The sequence below is a fragment of the Dama dama genome, chromosome 20, assembly GCF_033118175.1.
Source record: "Dama dama isolate Ldn47 chromosome 20, ASM3311817v1, whole genome shotgun sequence".
NCBI classification, from domain to species: domain Eukaryota; kingdom Metazoa; phylum Chordata; class Mammalia; order Artiodactyla; family Cervidae; genus Dama; species Dama dama.
The window spans coordinates 107,125,938-107,146,789 of NC_083700.1; the positions used below are offsets into that span (position 1 = coordinate 107,125,938).

Genomic DNA, 20,852 nt, shown 5'->3' on the forward strand with positions numbered 1-20,852 from the left:
AAGTGAAAGCCTCAGCCCTTGTTAAAGAAGGTGAATTCTTTGGTCCAACCAGAAACGGAATTTTACCAGGTGAGTATAATGGAGAGAGTTATGGCGGCAATCGTAATATCTAAACTAGGTGACACAGTTATGAATGTGAAAGTGAAAATTTTGGAGTTATTTTTCTTTTTCTAGCTGTATGGCGTATGAGATCTCAGTTTCCCAACCTGGGATCAACCCTGTGAACCCTACAGTGGGAGCATGAAAGCCTAACCACTGGACTGCCAGGTAAGTCCTGGTTTAGTGGTTCTGATGAAGTCAGACTCAGAAGTTACTATGTTGACTGGGATTCCGAAGTAGAAATTTTTTTATAAGGGATGTTATTCCTGGCAATAACAAACAGGATTAACTACGATGTGGGTGGGGTGGCTAACATAGGATAGAAGGAAAGATGGCTGGAGGTGAGGAGTTAAAGGATTGACAGACTATTATTGGGTGGTCATCCATTCAGATGGTGAATGATGTACAGAATTAGAAAAGAAGACATGAGCCACAGGCTAATATTAACCAGAGGAATGATCCACCCAAAGGTCTCTGCAGTTCAGTTCAGTCGTTCAGTCGTGTACGACTCTTTGCGACCCCATGAACTGCAGCACGCCAGGCCTCCCAGTCCATCACCAACTCCTGGAGTCCACCCAAACCCATGTCCATCAAGTCGGTGATGCCATCCAGCCATCTCATCCTCTGTCGTCCCCTTCTCCTCCTGCCCTCAATCTTTCCCAGCATCATGGTCTTTTCAAATGAGTCAGCTCTTCTCATCAAGTGGCCAAAGTATTGGAATTTCAGCTTCAACATCAGTCCCTCCAATGAACACCCAGGACTGATCTCCTTTAGGATGGTCTCTAGATGACACTAATTAGGAGAGGTATTAAGGGAAATGGCTCATGCACTTCGAAATAAGAAGGTTGTCCATTGGTTGATTTCATATATATATTTTATATGGTAATTTTATATCTTATCTGCTCATCAAGTGTTTTGTGGTAGAATTAAGAAAAATGTTTAATTCCTTCTGTGTTTTGTGTTTGTAAATAGTCTATATATATACCACAAAATCAAGGCCTTTTTGAGTAAAGAGAACACTCACTTAAGCCTATTGAGACATTTATACTGCTAGAACCAATACTCCAATGAGGTTCCAAAATCAAATCAGTAAATGCTACGAAATCTGTAAAATTTTCTTTAATTCCATTGGCCCAGCACAAAGCTAATTTATGCTTTTGAACTGGAGACTACTGTTCTTTCTGGGGAAAGATACCAGTAGGCTGCTCATAAGGGCAATCAAGAAAGAAAAGGGTCTTCTAACATCTCTCCCCAGGAGCTGATAGGGCCCTGGCTATTTGCTTTCACGGGAAAATTGCTCTGGCGAACCCTTTCAAATAACTCCCAGCAAATCACGGTGGCCTACAGACAACTCCTTTTCTGCTCATTGGCCGACTGCAATCTTCAACCACTCCATTCCTCCCGCCTCTCATTGAGAGCCAATAGGAGAGATGAGATCTTCGTAACCTAGCGTCACCAAGTACAGTACTTGCAATTGGCTATTGGAGCTACATATCGAGAAGTAGGCGGGGCCATGCCAGCCGCCCTATATAAGAAGAGGACAAAGGCGGCGCGCCGCCTGTGTCATCCGCCATCTTGTGCGAAGCAAGGTGGCATCCACGTTCCCTGAACGTCTTCTCCGCTTTTGCCTCGACCGCCCCTTGATCACAGACATGTCTCGGGACCGGTTCCGAAGCCGGGGCGGTGGCGGTGGTGGCTTCCACCGACGCGGAGGAGGAGGCGGCCGCGGCGGCCTCCACGACTTCCGCTCCCCGCCGCCCGGCATGGGCCTCAATCAGAATCGCGGACCCATGGGGCCCGTGCCGGGCCAAGGTGGCCCCAAGCCTCAGATCCCGCCACCGCCTCCGCACCAGCAACAGCAGCAGCCACCGCCGCAGCAGCCGCCACCGCAGCAGCCGCCGCCGCTTCAGCCCCCGCCGCACCAGCCGCCCCATCAGCAGCCGCCGCACCAGCAGCCGCCGCCGCCGCCACAGGACTCATCTAAGTCTGTTGTTCCTCAAGGACCCGGTTCGGCTCCCGGAGTAGGCAGCGCCCCTCCAGCCACCGGCTCGGCGCCGCCCGCCACACCCCCGACCTCGGGGGCCCCCACGGGGCCAGGCCCTACCCCGACCCCGCCGCCCGCTGTCACCTCGGCGCCCCCAGGTGCGCCTCCACCGGCTCCGCCGAGCAGTGGGGTGCCCAGCACCCCCCCTCAGGCTGGGGGCCCGCCGCCTCCACCACCTGCAGGGGGCCCGGTGCCCGGGCCTAAGCAGGGCCCGGGACCCGGCGGCCCCAAGGGCGGCAAAATGCCAGGCGGGCCGAAGCCTGGCGGCGGCCCGGGCCTAACTACTCCTGGCGGCCACCCTAAGCCACCGCACCGAGGTGGCGGGGAGCCCCGCGGGGGCCGGCAACACCATCCGCCCTACCACCAGCAGCACCACCAAGGGCCGCCGCCCGGAGGGCCCGGCGGCCGCAGCGAGGAGAAGATTTCGGACTCTGAGGTGAGTATCAACCTGAGCTACGCGTCGGTTTTCCTAAGATGGCGGCGGTCCCCCTCCCCACCCTCCATTTTGTCGGAGACCGGAAAGGGCGCTTGCGCGCGGGAGGCGGGAGTGGGTGGGCGGGGCTGCGGGATTGAGGGGCGGACGGCGCGGGTCCGCAAGCCGCATCCCTGGGGAGGCCTCCGGGCTGGCAGAGGGGGGCTTGAGGAAAGTTTGATGGGCCCTGTTAAAGCTAACGGATTCTGGGGTCCAGAGTAAAGAATACAGCGTGAAATTTGGGATTGACGAGATCGGGCGATTTTTTGTCCTAACGCGTAGCCACAGGTTTCGTCGTTGACAACAGTTTTAGTCGCTTTAATAATACCCTTCCACCCTTTTAATTTTTGTCCACTGTAGTTTTGATGCTGTCAGGGACGTTAGGTACAAACGGTTGACGAGGTTCCTGATACAGAACCTACTCTCTGGAGAGACTTGTCGTCTCAAGAGTATTCTGATGGTTTAGGCTCTTTAATGTTATGAGTGATTATTTTGGAAGTTCGGTTAGGCATGTAATACGATCTTTAAATGCAACAGAAGAGCAACCCGATTGGATTGGTAACATATTCAGTTTGGGGAAAAGACTGTTGCTTTTTCCTACTTGCAGAGGTACCTTGTATTTGAAAGTCGCCTTTTTTTTATACCAGGGGTTTAAAGCCAACTTGTCACTCCTGAGGAGGCCTGGAGAGAAAACTTACACTCAGCGTTGTCGGTTGTTTGTTGGTAATCTACCTGCAGACATCACGGAGGATGAATTCAAAAGACTTTTTGCTAAATACGGAGAACCTGGAGAAGTTTTTATAAACAAAGGCAAAGGATTTGGATTTATTAAGCTTGTGAGTTTGGTTTTTGTGTTTTTCTGGTGGACTTCTGTTTTTACTACTACATAGTGTTTTTTGAACCAACAGTTTTATAAAGTTTTCATCTCTCACAGAAAAGTTGTAGCTGCTGTGTAGTGCATAATATTTAAAACGGGGGATTGTGTGGGTAAACGTCAGGGAAGACTTCTTGGAGATAAGTTGAACTGAGCTGGCAGAAGAATAGGATTGTGGGGTTAGACTTGCGGCAATTTTAGGGTGGGCATTAGCCAGTTTTGAGGTCATTAACTTTGAGTGTATATCTTGATGGTTGCAGGAATCTAGAGCGTTGGCCGAAATAGCTAAAGCTGAACTTGATGATACACCCATGAGAGGTAGACAGCTTCGGGTTCGATTTGCCACACATGCTGCTGCCCTTTCTGTTCGAAATCTTTCACCTTATGTTTCCAATGAACTGTTGGAAGAAGCCTTTAGCCAGTTTGGTCCTATTGAAAGGGCTGTTGTAATAGTGGATGATCGTGGAAGATCTACAGGGAAAGGCATTGTTGAATTTGCTTCCAAACCAGCAGCAAGAAAAGCATTTGAAAGATGCAGTGAAGGTGTTTTCTTACTGACAACGTAAGTTTTTATGTTTATCTTAGTAACTCTTATTTTATTAACATTTCGAAGAAATTGCAATAAAGCTGGAACGAAATTAAGATGAAACCATTTTTGTTGCTAGAACTCCTCGTCCAGTCATTGTGGAACCACTTGAACAGTTAGATGATGAAGACGGTCTTCCTGAAAAACTTGCCCAGAAGAATCCAATGTATCAAAAGTAAGAACAATTTCTTAAAAGTACAAAGGAGAACTTGTTCATTTTTTTTTGTTTTAAACTTTCAATTTTGTTTTGGGGTATAGCAGATTGACAGTGTTCAATAGTTCCAGGTGAATGGCACATGGACTCAGCCATACATGCAGATGTATTCATTCTCCCCCAAACTCCCCTCCCATCCTGTTTGCCGTATAGCATTGAGCAAAGTTCTCTGTGCTGTACAGTAGGTTCTTGTTGGTTATCTATTTTAACTAATAGGAATGTGTGCATGTCTTACCCAGCTCTAACTATCCTTTCCCCTTCAGCAACCATAAGTTCGGAAAACTTGATAATTTTTCAGTTTTGTTTAAAATGTACAAAAATCTTAGATATGGTTAATGAAAACTTCAGGTTTAGAAAGCTAGAGGTTTTGAAGCAGTCATTCAAATACCTAGTGTTTCTTTCTGTGGTAGGTACATTTCATATGCAGTCTTGTTTTGTTCTTAACAGTTGTTAAGATGTGTTGTAGATATCTGGTTTTTCAGAGTTGGAAAAATATTCTTTGAATTGAAACTGGCTTGGGAAGTGGGCTTAGGACAGTGAGAAAGGTAGGATTGATCTTCATTGCCCATGTTACTGTCTAGTATCATCCTGGAATGTAAAGACTACTAAGAATCAAGGTAATTTTTGCCTTCCAGTGTTTCTTAGAAGTGAGAAGCCAGTGGAAGGACCAGTGTTTTTTAGGGGACATCAGATACATATATTTCTTGTGTGCATCCATAAATTGGTTCATATTTAAATATTGTCAGGGAGAGAGAAACCCCTCCTCGTTTTGCCCAGCATGGGACATTTGAGTATGAGTATTCTCAGCGGTGGAAGTCCCTTGATGAAATGGAAAAACAGCAGCGGGAACAAGTTGAAAAAAACATGAAAGATGCAAAAGACAAATTGGAAAGTGAAATGGAAGATGCCTATCATGAGCATCAGGCAAATCTTTTGCGTCAAGGTAAAATACCTTCTGAATTTTGCCAGTAGGATCATTTGCCTTTTGAGCTTACTGGAATTTGTTAATGTGAATCTATAACAGAATTTTCCAATGTTCAGATCTAATGAGACGCCAGGAAGAATTAAGACGCATGGAAGAACTGCACAATCAAGAAATGCAGAAACGTAAAGAGATGCAATTGAGGTACAATTTTGTTAAACCTTTAAGTGTTAAGTGTACCTAAATTTTGCAGGTGAGTCGGTTGAGGTACAGAGATGTTAAATACTATGTCAGTGTTGGTTTAATGCTTAAATTGTGAAATAGAGATTTCTGTTATATGGCTCATTTACTTTGTTGGAATACATTTAGGGCTTTTTTTTGTTAAGTCGCTGTCCCAACCTTCCATTTGCTGTAATTCTCTTAAATAAACTACTAGTTTGCTTCAAGTTGAATTTTTTTAATGTGCATAAAAAACTTTTGTTTTCATACTTGATGAATATTTCCAGGCAAGAGGAAGAACGACGTAGGAGGGAAGAAGAGATGATGATTCGTCAACGTGAGATGGAAGAACAGATGAGACGCCAAAGAGAGGAAAGTTATAGTCGGATGGGCTATATGGATCCAGTAAGTAAACTTTTGCAGTGTAATCGGAGTTTTCTACAGAATTTGGATATCTAGGGTGCAGTTTTATTCAGTTAAATATGACTTTCCACATGGTAGCTGTTCTGCCTTTTTTTTTTTTTTTTTTTCCTTTTTAACCCAAGTGTTTATGATTGATGTGCCTTGAGTTTTGCCTTCTTGGGTGGGCCAAAAGATTTCATTGGTTAGGAAGAAGCTTGCTCTAGGTTTTTTGGCGTCTTTTTAAAATTGCCTAATTGGGTTTCTTTCTTTAAGTTGAAAACAATTTTTGTTAAGCTTTGGAAATTTGGTAGTTAAGAATGCTTGGTATGGGTTTAGTACAAGAGTAGTAAAGGATTTTTTTTTTAATTTCAGAGAGAAAGAGACATGAGAATGGGTGGTGGAGGAGCAATGAACATGGGAGGTAAGAATGAAAATTAAATTAGTAATACTAATGAAGGGCAGTATTTTGATTTGAGTGGTAACCAGCATTTTTGTTTCCTAGATCCCTATGGCTCAGGAGGCCAGAAATTTCCACCTCTAGGTGGTGGTGGTGGCATAGGTTATGAAGCTAATCCTGGAGTCCCACCGGCAACAATGAGTGGTTCCATGATGGGAAGCGACATGGTAATGTATCTTGTGGGACATAGTGCAAAAGGAAGTTCTCATTCTCACAACTTACGTGTGTGTGTTTTTTTTGTTTTTGTTTTTTAAGTAGGTGACTGGACTTCTTTTAGTTCCCCTATCGTGTAAATCCGTAATATTGATGAATACCTTGGCAACATAGAAGAACTCAATGTGGTAACCTCACCTGATAAGGTTGCCAACAAAAAGTCAATACTGTTAGTAGTATGTTGGGAGTTATCTTTGGCAATAAGTAGACTTAGGTGCTTTCCATTATATTGCTTGTGTACTTCTGCACAATAGCTCATGGCAAATCCAAATTCTAAATGTTAGATACTGATTATTCTACATCCAAGTGAGAGTAATCAAATGGCAAGCTGTCATTCATTAAGCTGGTATTTGCCATAAGTGTGAATCAGACTTGTTTGTAGCTTGTAGCTTTAGGCATGTTTTAGCAATGTGTAGGACTTTGACCTACATTTGGTGTGGCTTTATCCATGAAAAGGGAATTGTTTAGTCTTCGGACTCGTCGTTTCCCTCCTGTTGGGCCTGTCTTTAGGTGTACTTTCTAAAATAAACGGACATCTCTCTTTTGCTACAGAATAGCAAAAGTCAGTGTTATTTTTTAGCGTACTAGTTGTGTGCATTTGATCTGAACCTTCTTGATGGGGTCATATTTTAGCTGTACAGATAGCCTGTCAGGATCCTTTAGAACAACCAAGAGAATTGGTCTGAATGGTGATATCGGGATTTTACAGTCCTTAAAGAAGTGAATTGGCTGTAGGAGGTGGGTTTGGAGAAAAGTGCTTTGTCACAACTGACTTGAATCTAATTAGTTCATCCACAGTCTTTTGGCAAAGGGAGAGAAGCTGCAGCATATAGCTCACTAGATTCATTGTGCAAATAACAAGGATTTAGAATGGGGCCTCATCTACTTAAGGCTTTGAAGATTAGAATCATAAGTAGTTGGAGGGTTAAATGTAGCGCTGATAGCTTCAAAATGAATTTTAAAAATAATGTGGGTTATGTTTTGGTTTATATGCTTCCTAATAGTCAGATGTAGGTTATATATCAAATTTGTAACTAATTTGACACGATGTTCCCACAGTTCAGATCTACAGTCCTTGTGACATGTAGCTCCTGGATTCTAAGATGATGTGGTAACAAACCCCCAAATTTCCTTTTCACCTTTTAGAGATAATACAATGCGCTGAAAACCTAAAATTGTTAGGATTTTGAAATAGTTTGAAGGATTAGGATTTAGTCTTAAGTAGCCCCATAGTATTTTGTAGGAAGCATGTTGAAATTATTTATAATAACAGTTTTAAATCCTGATGCCTTTTTTAATTTCTGGGGGGTTTTGTTGGATTTTTGTTCTGTTTTGGGGTTTTGTTTTGTGTTTTGAGCAATATTCTTAATAATTGGTCTGCTTTATATGAATTTGCAAGATGGTTCAGGCTGCTGTGCTTGCATATCTGTAGGGTTACTCTGTTCGGGATCACAGGTTTCTAGGTCTAGAATTAACCTAAAACTAGATGGAATAAAGGCCTGCTTTATTGCAGTCACTTAAGCTTGGTGTTAATGCTGTTTGGGAGACACCCGAAACACGGAATCATAACTGTTGGGACTTTTCACAGACATAAGGGAAAATGAAAAGTTGGGCTGTTACGAGGGTGGGCTGTATGTTCAGTTAATTTGCAACTATAAAGAACAGTACTGTGAACATAATTCCTCTGGTTTTATGTAGTGATGGCTGTGAAGGTGATATACTTGGAGAGAATATGGCAACACTTTTAAATCAAAATTACTGTGCCGGTTAAGTGACTAAACCTATTAGTCTTCTATTCTTTTTCTTTTTGTAGTCTGGTAGCATTTTATTAAAAACTTTGAACCTTTTAAGATTTCTGCAACTTAGCAGATGTGTCTTAAGATCTTGAAAAGCACAAGGTTTCTTATGCAGCACATACCACTAACTGGTGAGTAGGTCTTTGTCACTTCATTGAGTGAATTGAATCTGTCTGGTTGGGCTTGTTAGGCTTACTTGGAAATTAAATTTCCTGTTCAGACCTTGAAAGCAAGAAGTTTGTAAGCTTTTCAGTGGGTTAATCTGATGTGAAATTTCTTTAAACTCATTTTGGAATGGGTTTTCACATCTGCACTAATTCTTAAATTTCTTAGCACTACAGGGAAGATCTGTTCTTTGAAACAGGTGTATGAGAATGGCTCAAGTGGGAACATACCACAAGGCATGTGTTACCGTAAACTAATTTTCAAATTACCCTTTTTTCCTTTCTATGTTCCCGGTGCCTGTGGATCGACTCATTGGTGATTGTATCGACGAACGTTGACTACGGAACCTTCTAAAATATTTACTTAACACACATGGACATCAACTACATATAATGAACTGTTGATTACTGTTCCAATAGCGTACTGAGCGCTTTGGGCAGGGAGGTGCGGGACCTGTGGGTGGACAGGGTCCTAGAGGAATGGGGCCTGGAACTCCAGCAGGATATGGTAGAGGGAGAGAAGAGTATGAAGGCCCAAACAAAAAACCCCGATTTTAGATGTGATATCTAGGCTTTCATTCCAGTTTGTTTTTGTCTTTTCTTGTTTAGATACCAATCTTTTAAATTCTTGCATTTTAGTAAGAAAGCAACCTTTTTATGGATGTTAGCAGTTTATTGACCTAATATTTGTAAATGGTCTGTTGGGGCAGGTAAAATTATGTAATGCAGTGTTTGCAACAGGGGAATTTTTTTTTTTTCCTTTTCTTTTTTTTCCTTTTTTTTTTTTTAAACTGTATAATGTCCCTCAAGTTATGGCAGTGTACCTGTGCCACTGAATTTCCAAAGTGTACCAATTTTTTTTTTACTGTGCTTCAAATAAATAGAAAAAATAGTTATGATATTGATCTTCAACTTTGCCATTCATGCTTCTATGCACATTAGGCTAGGTATTCCACTTGGAAAGCATAAGAGTGTCTAGGCCTTTGAATGGCATATGCCATTTCTGGGAAATGTTATTTGTAGGCTAAGTATTGCTTTCTACTTATAAGTACCCCCTTGTTTTAAAAAGAAGAAATGCTTATTGAAGTAGTTTCATGATTTGATTTGTTTGGCAAGGAAGCAAGCTGGTGCTAAGTATTTTTAAATGGCTATGTAAGCAAAGCTGAACTGTAAATCTTCATTCAGGAATGTGTATCAAGATTATGGAATGGGTGTAAGACTATTGATAGGGGGAGAAAGTGGGTATGACTTAAATGGATCTTTTATGGCCCTATGATCTATTCTTTCCTTGAAAGTTTCTGAAGAAAAAGTGGAAAGATCATTTTGTTGCATTCCTCCATTCTTGTTTTTTAAAAAACGAGTCCCAAGCCCTACAAACGGCTTGTATTGAACTTTCACATTTGAATTAAAGATTGTTAAACATGAAGCCTTTTCATGTATTACTTTTAAGTGATTTATAAAGGTGGAGTTTAGTGTGAATAATTCAATTAAAAAATAAGAGGTATAGTTAATCATGAAGTAGGTTAGAAGTGTATATACTTGTACTCTTTTACATCTCCTTGTGCTACTTCTATTGGGCAAAATCTGTAGGACTATGGAGAAAGCCTATTCTGTTTTCTAAGAGCTTGTAGTGACTGTTAATAACATAGGGTTGCAGAGAACCATTGTTACGAAACATTTTTGTTTTTCATAGTTTCCTTTTGATGTGGCACAAAATCTGGAGAGAGTTGCTCGTGCTACACAGTGCAGATGTTCCTTTCTCCCACCATAAAGCTTTTGGAGTGTTTCGATGGTGTTGTCAGTTTAACGTCAACTTCATTGACTCTCCTTCCATCAGAGACATTTTGACTTACTAATGAAATAGTTTGTTACTGGTGTCTGTTAGTACATTGGGAACACCTGCTTTCCCAGTGTATATATAAGCAGAGGAACAATTTCCTAAAAGTAGGAAAAGTAATTGAATGGTTTGGCTTTGATTTTCGCTATGTTTCCATTCAAATTTGTACATTATAGAACTCTTACTGTGGAATGTCTTCCTCCTTTTCACCTCTTAGTGTTAATTGGCAAAAGTAAAATTCTAAATCAAGTCTTTGTTTAAATGCTGAAGTAAGTTTAGTATTGTGCCTGAGTACAAAGGGAAACCTATAGTTGAAACCGCTCAGCCCTGTGCATAGGGAACCTGTTAATAAATACTAGTGGAGTATAAAGGCATGCCACCAAATTCTGGTTGTGTGACTGACAGGTACCTGGTGTGGTAATTAAGGGAGAGAATCTCATTAGAAAATGTTCATTATTTCTGTTCACCAAGACACTTGGAAATGAGTAGTTCTATCATAATTATATCATAGGAAGTTTTGTCCCAAGTCATTAATTGGTGATAATGTATGAGATTTTCTGTACTGGAAACAAGGGTCTTGATTTGAAAGGAGTCCATTACAATTTGAATTGTATGGTAGGGACTCCCGTTAATGATAAGAAAATAAGGGGTGTTCATGGGACACCCACAGAGGGTGAACTTGAATGTGTGGGTGGGGGCTGGTGGGGAAATGGGAAAATCTGCCTATAAAATTAATGTTTCAGTTTATTTTTCAGATTACATGCCTTTCTTTGTAAGGGATGCTGGCACAGACCCCTAAAATAAGCTTTTCGTAGTACTGTACCTTTGAAGAGTGGTGAAGGATGCTAATGGATTATCTCCTGAAAGTTGTGGTTTTGATAGCCTTATTGTGTAGAATTGCTAAACATTGTTTAGCAAGTAATGTTGCTTAGTTTTAACTACGTTTTGACTTTTATCACTGAAATAGCAGTGTATCAAGGGTTGTAAGCTACTCAGACTTTCAACAAGTCTTGCAATGTATATGATAGCCTAATGTGAATTTAAATCATCTTAAAAAGTAGATTCCTAAAAGCTGATTTACGAAACTTGGGGTGGGAAAGGGAAGGTAGTAGTTGAGAGGTATTTTGGCCATTCTTCTCATTTAAAGAAAGCACCTGCCCCCATTTCCTCTTCTCCACTTTCTCTCATAATTTTAAGAGGAACACTTGATTGTTTTAAAACTAACTGCTCCTCTTATTACTCCTTATCTTTAAAAACTGCATTCTCTACGAGATCCCAGTGTATTTAGTAGGTACTTTAGAAACTTAACCCATTGGCTCATGTTTAGTGAAACCATAATCCTCTTCGCTTAAAACACTAATTAAACTTCTAAGAAGTACTGTAAACCCCACCACTCTTTATTAGATGTATTATATCACTAATATAAATAGACAATAATTTGGGAAATTGTAATGTTACGCCTGTGCAATTTTTGTAAGTGGCATATCATGGCAGATAAAAATTTAGATACTTGGCTTTTCTTGGGCAAGCCACTACGTTTGTGGCGGAATATTCTCTGGTGTTCTTGGACTGCAATTGTGCACTATTAAAGTAGTGGCCTGCTACATAACTGCATTTAGCCAGCATTTCTGCAGTGCGTAACTGTGAGGAACGTAGTACCGCAAATGGCAATGGACATTAGGACCCGGATGTAGTATTCCTGCTTGCTCCGAGATTCTCATTGCCGACTGCATACAGGTAGGTAACAAGCAATATAATCTAACTTGGTGACTTGCTATGTACTTTTATTCCGTGGGCATTCTGACATCATACCTCTGACAATGAAATTACAGTGCAGTACCTAACACGTGTATGATAAAGCTAGCTTATATCAAAACTGTGTGGGTTTGGGTTTAGAGCTGTAATTTGTCAGGCAGAATTCAGTGCTGTTGCAGTTCTCAGATAAAAAGTGCAAACTTGAGTATTTGGTATGTATCTGATTCAGTTGTGTGGTTTTTAGTTGCATCGTAACTGAAGATAACAAACACATCAGTGGTGTGGGGGAGAGGGGACCATACCATATTTGGAAAGTAGAGTACTTTTAGCATCTTGACATAGACTGTATATAGCATGTGACAATTAGTTTCTGTTACAGCAAACTGACCTCCCCACAGGTCAGCAATATCAATTTCAGAGTGTAATCTTGGCTATTACTCCACAGGGTTGAGTGAATTAAAACTAAAAGTACAATTTGGCAATGTGATTTGAAGATTTTTTAAATGGGCTCCATGGGAACAGCTTTGTTACTAACTGGGGGCATAGATGGGATTCTAACATGAATAGTTCAAGTTCTGTGATTTGTCTAAATATGTCTATACTCTAAACCTGGGGGAAGATGGTGTGGCATGTTGACTTGCCTATTGAATACATGTTGGGAATCATTTCCCAATTGTAAGACTTCGTCGTATTCTGTAGGATAACTGCAAATGTTCAGGGTAGCTTTTTGAATTTGGTTCCCTTAGCTTTTTAGGGATGAGATGTTGCAGTCCAAACTGTTTGATTACCAAAATAAGTCTTCAAAAGCACCCTCTTTGTTGTTCAGGATTTAAGATTTGCATCGACAGTTGTTCCAGACCTCAATTCAACTGAACATTGGTCTATGAACTGACTTTTAGCTAGCATGCATGAGAAATAGCTTTCATGTATAATGTTTTCTGCTCTGTAACTGGAAAGTTTGGCTTACTTCACATAAATGTTGGCAAAACTCTTCACAATTATGAGAATTTCTTTTTGTAGCAAGAAAAATGGCTTGCTCTTTGGCAAGCAGTTCACATGGTGGGGACAGACTTGTAATTTTAATATGTAGTCCATTCAACCAAATGACTTGACTTCTGCTAGATGAAAGAACAAATGGTGACTAGTTTAGCTCTGTATCAGTAATACAATGTACATCCAACATAATGCTCAGTGTTAGTGACAACACTGTCATGAAATTGGCATGCAATTCTGACGGGGTTTTCCTATGGCATAATCCATGCAGTTGGTAGCCAACACTTGGCTCCCGTGGCTCAGTGATTGTTTAGAAATAAAAGATCAGGTTTATTTCTTAACAGTCAATAGCACTTTTGAGAGAATGTACTTGATATATGGACATCATTGGGTTGGGGGGTAATTTTGCTTCATTCTGCTTATTTCAAGATGAACAGGCTTTTGCACTTTAAATGAGAAACCTGTGACTTAAGATGATTCTTACTAGTTTTGATTTGTATGTAGCTGTAATTTGTGAATTTTAGTGCAGAGGGTCTTTTTAAAAATCAGTCAAAATGGGATAAACGGGTTTCAATAGTAACTATATCCCAGGTGCTTGCATTGTATTTCATAGTCTTTTCTTATTACAAACAAAAATTGTTTTTAATGACAGTGGTCGCAAGTTCAGAGGTGTGATGCCAGAATGCATTTTCGTACTGTTAGGCCCTTGGGAATAGATACCGGTGCTTTATGAAAGATGAAAGAAATGCAATGGGTGCTCTTCATATAAGGTTGCAAAACCTACAAAGAATGCATAATAGTCTCATTTTTCCCGATAAAGAGATGCGTGTGACTAGTTTTGGACTTTTAACCTTAATGGGGGTTGCATGTTTCTTATTGTTAATCATTGTCAGCTGCAGTGACATGATCCACAGTCCTGCATTTACTGCTTTAACAGTAATGATTTTGGATAGGTTTTAGAGAGCTGGGATGTTTGTTCTGGGCCTTTATTTGGTTTGGGCTTTAGCTGATAACGTTTCAGTGCTCTGTCAGCTAGTGCAGTTCTCAAATGGCTGCCTGTTAGGGAAAGAATTCAGAGGATTTGGCTGCTCCTAATCATCTGTCATTGCTGCTAGATAATGATTGGCAATTTCTAAGACTCAACTGTGGAAATCACACAGTTGTTGGTAAACCATCAAACATAAATGTTGCTTTTGAACACCAGTGCTGAAAAGATTTTATTCAGAGGGTGAAAGGGGGGCTGGATGCAGAATAGGATAATCTGAAGAATGGAGGAAGAATGCAAAACGATATAGTATCCCTTATGGATGGTACATGTGCAACAGGGAACTATTTCATATACCCTTGGCAGTCTCTGATAATCAGGGAGGAAGAAAAACCTGGAATTTGGATTAAGGCTGATCTTTCTGGTTTTTGTGCACTGTGGCTCTGCCAGGCATATATAGTGAAGGTGAATGTCTTCTCCCTCAGAAAAACTCAGGTTCCTTGCTGTCCTGATAAGGCATAGCTTCCCTGCCATAACTTAAAACTCAGTGAGGACTTAAGAGGGAAAGAATGAGGCAAATATATAGGATTGCAGGATAACAACTGCATTGTTGTGTACTGTGGAACGGGGAGGGCACTCTTGGAGGATTCCTGCTGAAGGTGGTCAGTCCACCTGAGAATGGAAGACATACTTGGTGGGGAGCAGGGTATGTGCTTTTCTATGAAAAGAGCCGATGTTAAAACTCATTTGGTAAGGTAAACGTTGTCACATACCTTCACATAAGGGATAGTATATTTTGGGTTGCAGTCAAACTTCATTGTGCTCAGACTGGTGAAAATGCAGTTAGGCTTTTGTAAATACAAAGAAGATACAGTTCTCATTCTAATTCAGGTGTCTACTGCTACTTCAGAATGATTTTAGATTCCACCCCCACCCCCCCCATGAAGTTTCTTCCTATTTTTTATGCTGTAACTTGCCCCCAATCTTTGTTTCTGGAATTTTACTCTTTAAATTTTGAAATTAACTAGCATTTCAAATCTTCATGCCCTTGTCTTTTATATTAACTATTTCCTATTATTCTTTAGGTAAGAATGATTGATGTTGGCTGATAACTGGAGTGCTCATTCACTTGAAGTAAGCTGCCTATTAAGGATTTGGGGGTTTGGTTTCCATTTAATGGTTAAATGATTTAACTGTGTGGGGTGAAAGCTATTTGATTTTTAAGATGTTGACCTCTTCATACCCCTGTATTTTTGTTTTTTTTTAAATAGATGTGTGTGGGTGTGTATGAGTTGGAAAGAGAAACAGCTGGGAATATTTATTACAAAAATGTTAAACAATAGAAGAAAAAGATGGTGTTAGATCAGAAAAGGCTTGAATTTATGGAGAAATGCTGTATTTTATGGTACTCTAAAATCAACTTCAGACGAATTAAAAAATCTCCTTGAGATTCCTTTTACATTATAAATTGTGAATAACAATTGTTTCATTACTGGTAGGGAGAATTCCTTAAGTACATCTGACCCTTGAACAACATGGGTTTGTGCTTTAGGGGTTCACTAAATGATGCAGATTTTTTCCAGTGGATACATACTACAATACTATGTTTTACCTAAACAGTAACAATGAAAGTGAAAGTTGCTTAGTTGTGTCCAAGTCTTTGCAACCCATGGACAGCAGTCTGCCAGGCTCCTTTGTCCCTGGAATTATCCAGGCAAGAGTACTGAAGTGGGTAGCCGTTTCCTTCTCTAGGACATTTTCCCAACCTAGGGATCGAGCTCAGGTCTTCTCCTTTGCAGGTGGATTCTTTTTACTGTCTGAGCCACAAGAGAAGCCCATAGCCAAAAAAAAAAACCAAACCACTATTGAAATCCAAACCTATGCTAAAATATATATACCTATTGATGTCAGAATAAGGTGTACATGTTAAAAATCAGTTCAAAAATGTTTAAGATATGCCAAATACGTTATCATAACAAAGTTTTATTTTAATGATAGGTGGATATAAGTTGTCAAGATGTCACACAGCATGAGCTGATCAAGAAGGAAAGCCACAACTTGTTACACTGATGCAGTATCGAGGTTAGTTGAGATTCTTAACTCTAAACTGTCCTCAGGGACTTCCCTGTCAGTCCAGTGGTTAAGACTTTCCAATGCAGGTGGTGAGGGTTCAATCCCTGGCAGGGAGTTAAGATCCCACATGCCTTGGGGCTAAAAAACTAAAGCATAGAACAGAAGCAGTTTTGTAACAGATTCAATAAAGACTTTAAAAATGGTCCACATCGAAAAACATCTTAAAAATTGTCTTCAGAAGGAATCTTGGGTGGTGTAAGATAACTACTTATGTGGATATCATTTTAATTTCTTCTATGTTAAAACTTTTTTGTAGCAAGTATGTTTTATAACATTTACTTAAATATTTAATTTTTTTTTTTTTCAAGTCTTCTGAGGTGTGGTAGGTCTTAACTTTAGTCTTGTTTGGCTAAAATCTCAGGAAAGACAGGTGCTTAAGTTTTTAATAAAAATATATATAGCTATATTTATCTTTGCATCCATACAACAATGCAGAGGAAGATGCAGAAGATTTGAAGTTCTATTTTTCATCCAGATAGTTAAATGGTGGAGTCACTGATAGAATAAATGGAAAACAAAATCCTAGAGGGTTGGCAATTTTAAAGGGCAATTCAACTCTGCTTTTCTGGCTAAAAAGCAGTCATAGACATTATATAGACAAATGGACAATGACTGACTGTGTTCCAATAAAGCTTTTTTTACAAAATGGTCTGTAGACAGTAGCTTACCTGTCTCATGTAATAAAAATTGCATTTGTTCATGGTATCACATAGGTATAAAGGGCTATCATAATCAGTTGAATTTTATTTTAATTCAGTTGAATTTTAAGCGGAAATGGGAGAATTGAGAGCTATGTCTTAAACCTTTGAAAAGTATTAGTTGCTCAGTTGTGTCTGATTCTTTGCAACCCCATGGACTGTAGCCCACCAGGCTCCTTTGTCCATGGGATTTCTCAGGCCAGGAATACTGGAGTGGGTTGCTATTGCCTTCTGCAGGAGATCTTCCTGACCCAGGGATCAAACTTGGGTCTCCTGCATTGGGGGTGGATTCTTCAGTGCCCGAGCCACCAGAGGGTGCCAGTTAATGGGAGTGTCTTGAAGAGATCTTCCTTTTAAGAGTTTGGTTGTAACTAAAAGTTCTTGTAGAAGATGGAAATAAAATTTAATAAACTTGCTAGGTGAGTCTGGAATTATTTGTGCTGTTTAACCCTTACTTATCTAAAGATAATGAAATACTTCTGCTACCACATTCTTTGATTAACGTTTACTTGATTGTTGCTGATAAATATTTGAGACCTTGATACCTAATTATGATTTTTGGAATAATTGTTTCCTTTTAATTGGCAGGATCACGTGAACTGTGTCCTGAAAACCAGTGAGGAAAAGAGCAAAGAGAGGAATCAACCTGTTGAATAAAAATGTTTTAAGATGGGATTTTGTTTTGATTTTGTTTTTAAGTAGGATTCTTCTATTTTGTAGAATTTTCCATAAGTGTCAGCAACTTATTTCTCGGTGGCATTGAAGAAGTCATTTCATATTATAAGTTTAAAACAAATTGCATAATTCAGGACTTCTATTTCTTGAGGCCTTTTTGGCAGAGCTGCTTCAGCCTCCTTCCCCCCCCCCCCCCCACCTCTTAATAACTAATCAACCTGATGGCCTTATTTATTCACGGGTTTAGCTGTCAGTATCTTAAAAATGGCCTTTAGGGATTTCTCTGGCTGTCCAGTGGACCAACGTAGGGGGCACAGGTTTGAGCCCTGATGGGGGAATTAAGATCTCATAGGCTGCCTGGTGTGGCCTTAAAAAGAAAAAATTGCCTTCAGTCTTCATAAGTTTTAGTCTTGGAGTTACCATGTGATTGGCAATTGTTACTTGCTACAGAGGTGGCATAGGATGAGATAGCATCACTGATTTAGATGGACATGAATTTGAGCAAGCTACAGAAGATGGTGGAAAGACAGGACCTTGGTGTGCTATATAGTCCATGAGATAGCAGTCACAAAAGATTCTAATGTGACTTAGTGACTAAACATCAAAGCAATTGTTAAATAGAATTTTGTATAACACTTGTGTATTACAAAAATTACCAAATTATGGTTATGAATAATTGGGTGTTATTTCACTCACAGACTGAATTGCGTGTTGCCAAATATTTTGGTTGTCCTGAGTAGCCATTTCTGTAAAATAGAGTTGAATTTTATATACAGTGTAATGGGCAAATTCTCAGATTACCTATAAGTGTAAGGGAAATACTGCTGTAATTTACTATAAAGTCTGCTTATCCCCTTCATTCTTGAACCTCATTACAATTTGACAAGCTGTTAAAGGACTCTTTCATACCAAATTAATGAGGTATATATTCAACAATAATTTTTAACTTCTTTTGACAAGTTACATATTCAGTTAAGTGATGTCCCAACTCTGCAACCCATGGGCTGCAGCACACCAGGCTTCTCTGTCCTTCACTGTTTCCTGAAGTTTGCTTAAAAAAAACTCATGTTGATGCCATCCAACCGTCTCATTTTCTTGCCCCCCTCTACCCTTTTAGCTTCCTAGCATCAGGGTCTTTCCCAGTGAGTTGGCTCTTCATATCAGGTGGCCACAGTATTAGAGCTTCAGCATCAGTCCTTTCAATGAATATTCAGGATTTATTTCCTTTAGGATTGACTGGTTAAATCTTGCTGTCCAAGAGACTCAAGAGTCTACAGCACCACAGTTTGAAAGAATCAGTTCATCAGCACGGTTCAACTCACATTCATATATGACTACTGGAAAAACAGCTTTGACTGAACCTTTGTGAAGTGTCTGCTTTTTAATATGCTATTGTATTTGACAAGTTGTTTAACCTCATGCTGTAAAAGGTTCAATAAGAATCCCTGCCTTGCAAGGTGTACTGATAAGTTGCTATTTTTAAGTGTGTATGTAGGGAAGTGAGGGGGAGCTCAAGTTTAGAACAAGTCAGCGAGGTATTGAACAAATTGTGTATGAGGCATGTAATTTGCACACCTTGCATCTTTGATGTTAAAATGGATTGGGAGACTTGCCCGGTGACCCAGGGTCTTAGTCCATCTTCCAGTGCAGGGAATGTATTGATTCCATATGAGCGACTACCTGTGAGCTGTAGCACCCGTGTGCAGCAACAGGAGAAGCTCATACCTGTGCCACAGTGGAGACCCAACCCAGCCAGATTTTAAAAAGTTCCAGACATACTTGAGGTCAGAGTGAGAGGAAGAAAAGAGTTCAGTTGCTCAGTTGTGTCTGACTGCAACCCCGTGGACTGCAGCACGCCAGGCTTCCCTGTCCATCACCAACTCCCAGACCCTACTTAAACGTATGTCCATAGAATCGGTGATGCCATCCAACCATCTCATCCTCTGTCTTCCCTCTCTCCTACCTTCAATCTTTCCCAGCATCAGGATCTTTTTTAGATGAGTCAGTTCTTCGCATCAGGAGGCCAAAGTGTTGGGAGTTTCAGCTTCGGTGTCAGTCCTTCCAATGAATACTTGGGATGGACCTCCTTGCAATCCAAGAGTCTTCACCACCACAGCTCACAAGCATCAATTCTTTGGCGCGCAGCTTTCTTTATAGTTCAACTCATATATCCATACAGGACTGCTGGAAAAACCACAGCTTTGACTAGATGGACTTCTGTTGGTTGAGTAATGTCTCTGCTTTTTAATATGCTGCCTAAGTTGATCATAGCTTTTTTTCCCAAGGAGCTAGCATCTTTTAATTTCATGACTACAGTCACCATCTGCAGTGATTTTGGAGCCCCCAGAAATAGTCTCATTGTTTCTGTTTCCCCATCTATTTGCCAGAAAGTAATGGGGCTGATTCTGAAGCTGAGGCTTCCAATACTTTGGCCACCTCATGTGAAGAGTTAACTCGTTGGAAAAGACCCTGGTGCTGGGAGGGATTGGGGGCAGGAGGAGAAGGGGACGACGGAGCATGAGATGGCTGGATGGCATCACCAACTCGATGGACATGTTGGTGATGGACAGGGAGGCCTGGCGTGCTGTGCTTCACTGGGTTGTAAAGAGTCGGACATGACTGAGCAACTCAACTGAACTGAATGGGACTGAATGCTATGATCTTAGTTTTCTGAATGTTGAGTTTTAAGCCAGCTTTTTCACTCTCCTCTTTCATTTTCAACAAGAGACTCTAGTTCTTTGCCTTCTTCCATAAGGGTGGTGTCATCTTCATAACTGAGGTTACTGATACTTCAATCTTGGTTCCATCTTATGCTTCATCCAGGCCAGCATTTCTCACGATATACTCTGTGTATAAGTTAACTAAGGGTGAATATATGCAGCATTGATGTATTCCTTTCCCGATTTGGAACCAGTCTGTTCCATGTCCAGTTCTAACTTGTTTCTTGACCTGTGTACAGATTTCTCAAGAGGCAGGTTGGGTGGTCTGGTATTCCCATCTGAAGAGTTTTCCACAGTTGATAGTCAAAGGCTTTGGCATAGTCAATAATGCAGATGTTTTTCTGGAACTCTTGCTTAATTGATGATCCAGTGGATGTTGGCAATTTGATCTCTGGTTCCTCTGCCTTTTCTAAATCCGGCTTGAACATCTGAAAGTTCACGGTTCACGTACTGTTGAAGCCTGGCTAGGAGAATCTTGAGCATCACTTGGCTAGCGTGTGAGATGAGTGCAATCGTGTGGTCTGGGGAGAGACTCAGAAGAATACGAAATGCCAAATACGAAAACATCCTGTTTTTAAGAATTTAAAGATTTAA

General features: G+C 40.5%; 1 protein-coding gene across 2 annotated transcripts; it reads left to right on the forward strand.

Annotated features, from left to right (window-relative positions):
- The first annotated feature begins 1,649 nt into the window (after nt 1-1,649).
- Nucleotides 1,650-17,538, forward strand: SFPQ (splicing factor proline and glutamine rich). 2 transcript variants are annotated; one of them, XM_061122432.1, is made up of 13 exons: nt 1,650-2,579; nt 3,263-3,451; nt 3,750-4,051; nt 4,155-4,250; nt 5,036-5,232; nt 5,331-5,415; nt 5,718-5,835; nt 6,205-6,253; nt 6,335-6,456; nt 8,883-12,036; nt 15,118-15,166; nt 16,031-16,114; nt 17,452-17,538. In XM_061122432.1, exons 1-10 carry the CDS (start codon nt 1,752-1,754, stop codon nt 9,018-9,020), a joined length of 2,124 nt encoding a protein of 707 aa, XP_060978415.1. In that variant the 5' UTR covers nt 1,650-1,751; the 3' UTR covers nt 9,021-12,036; nt 15,118-15,166; nt 16,031-16,114; nt 17,452-17,538. The 2 variants fall into 2 exon arrangements, with proteins under 2 accessions (XP_060978415.1, XP_060978416.1); XM_061122433.1 differs by lacking the exon at nt 8,883-12,036.
- The last annotated feature ends 3,314 nt before the right edge of the window (nt 17,539-20,852 follow it).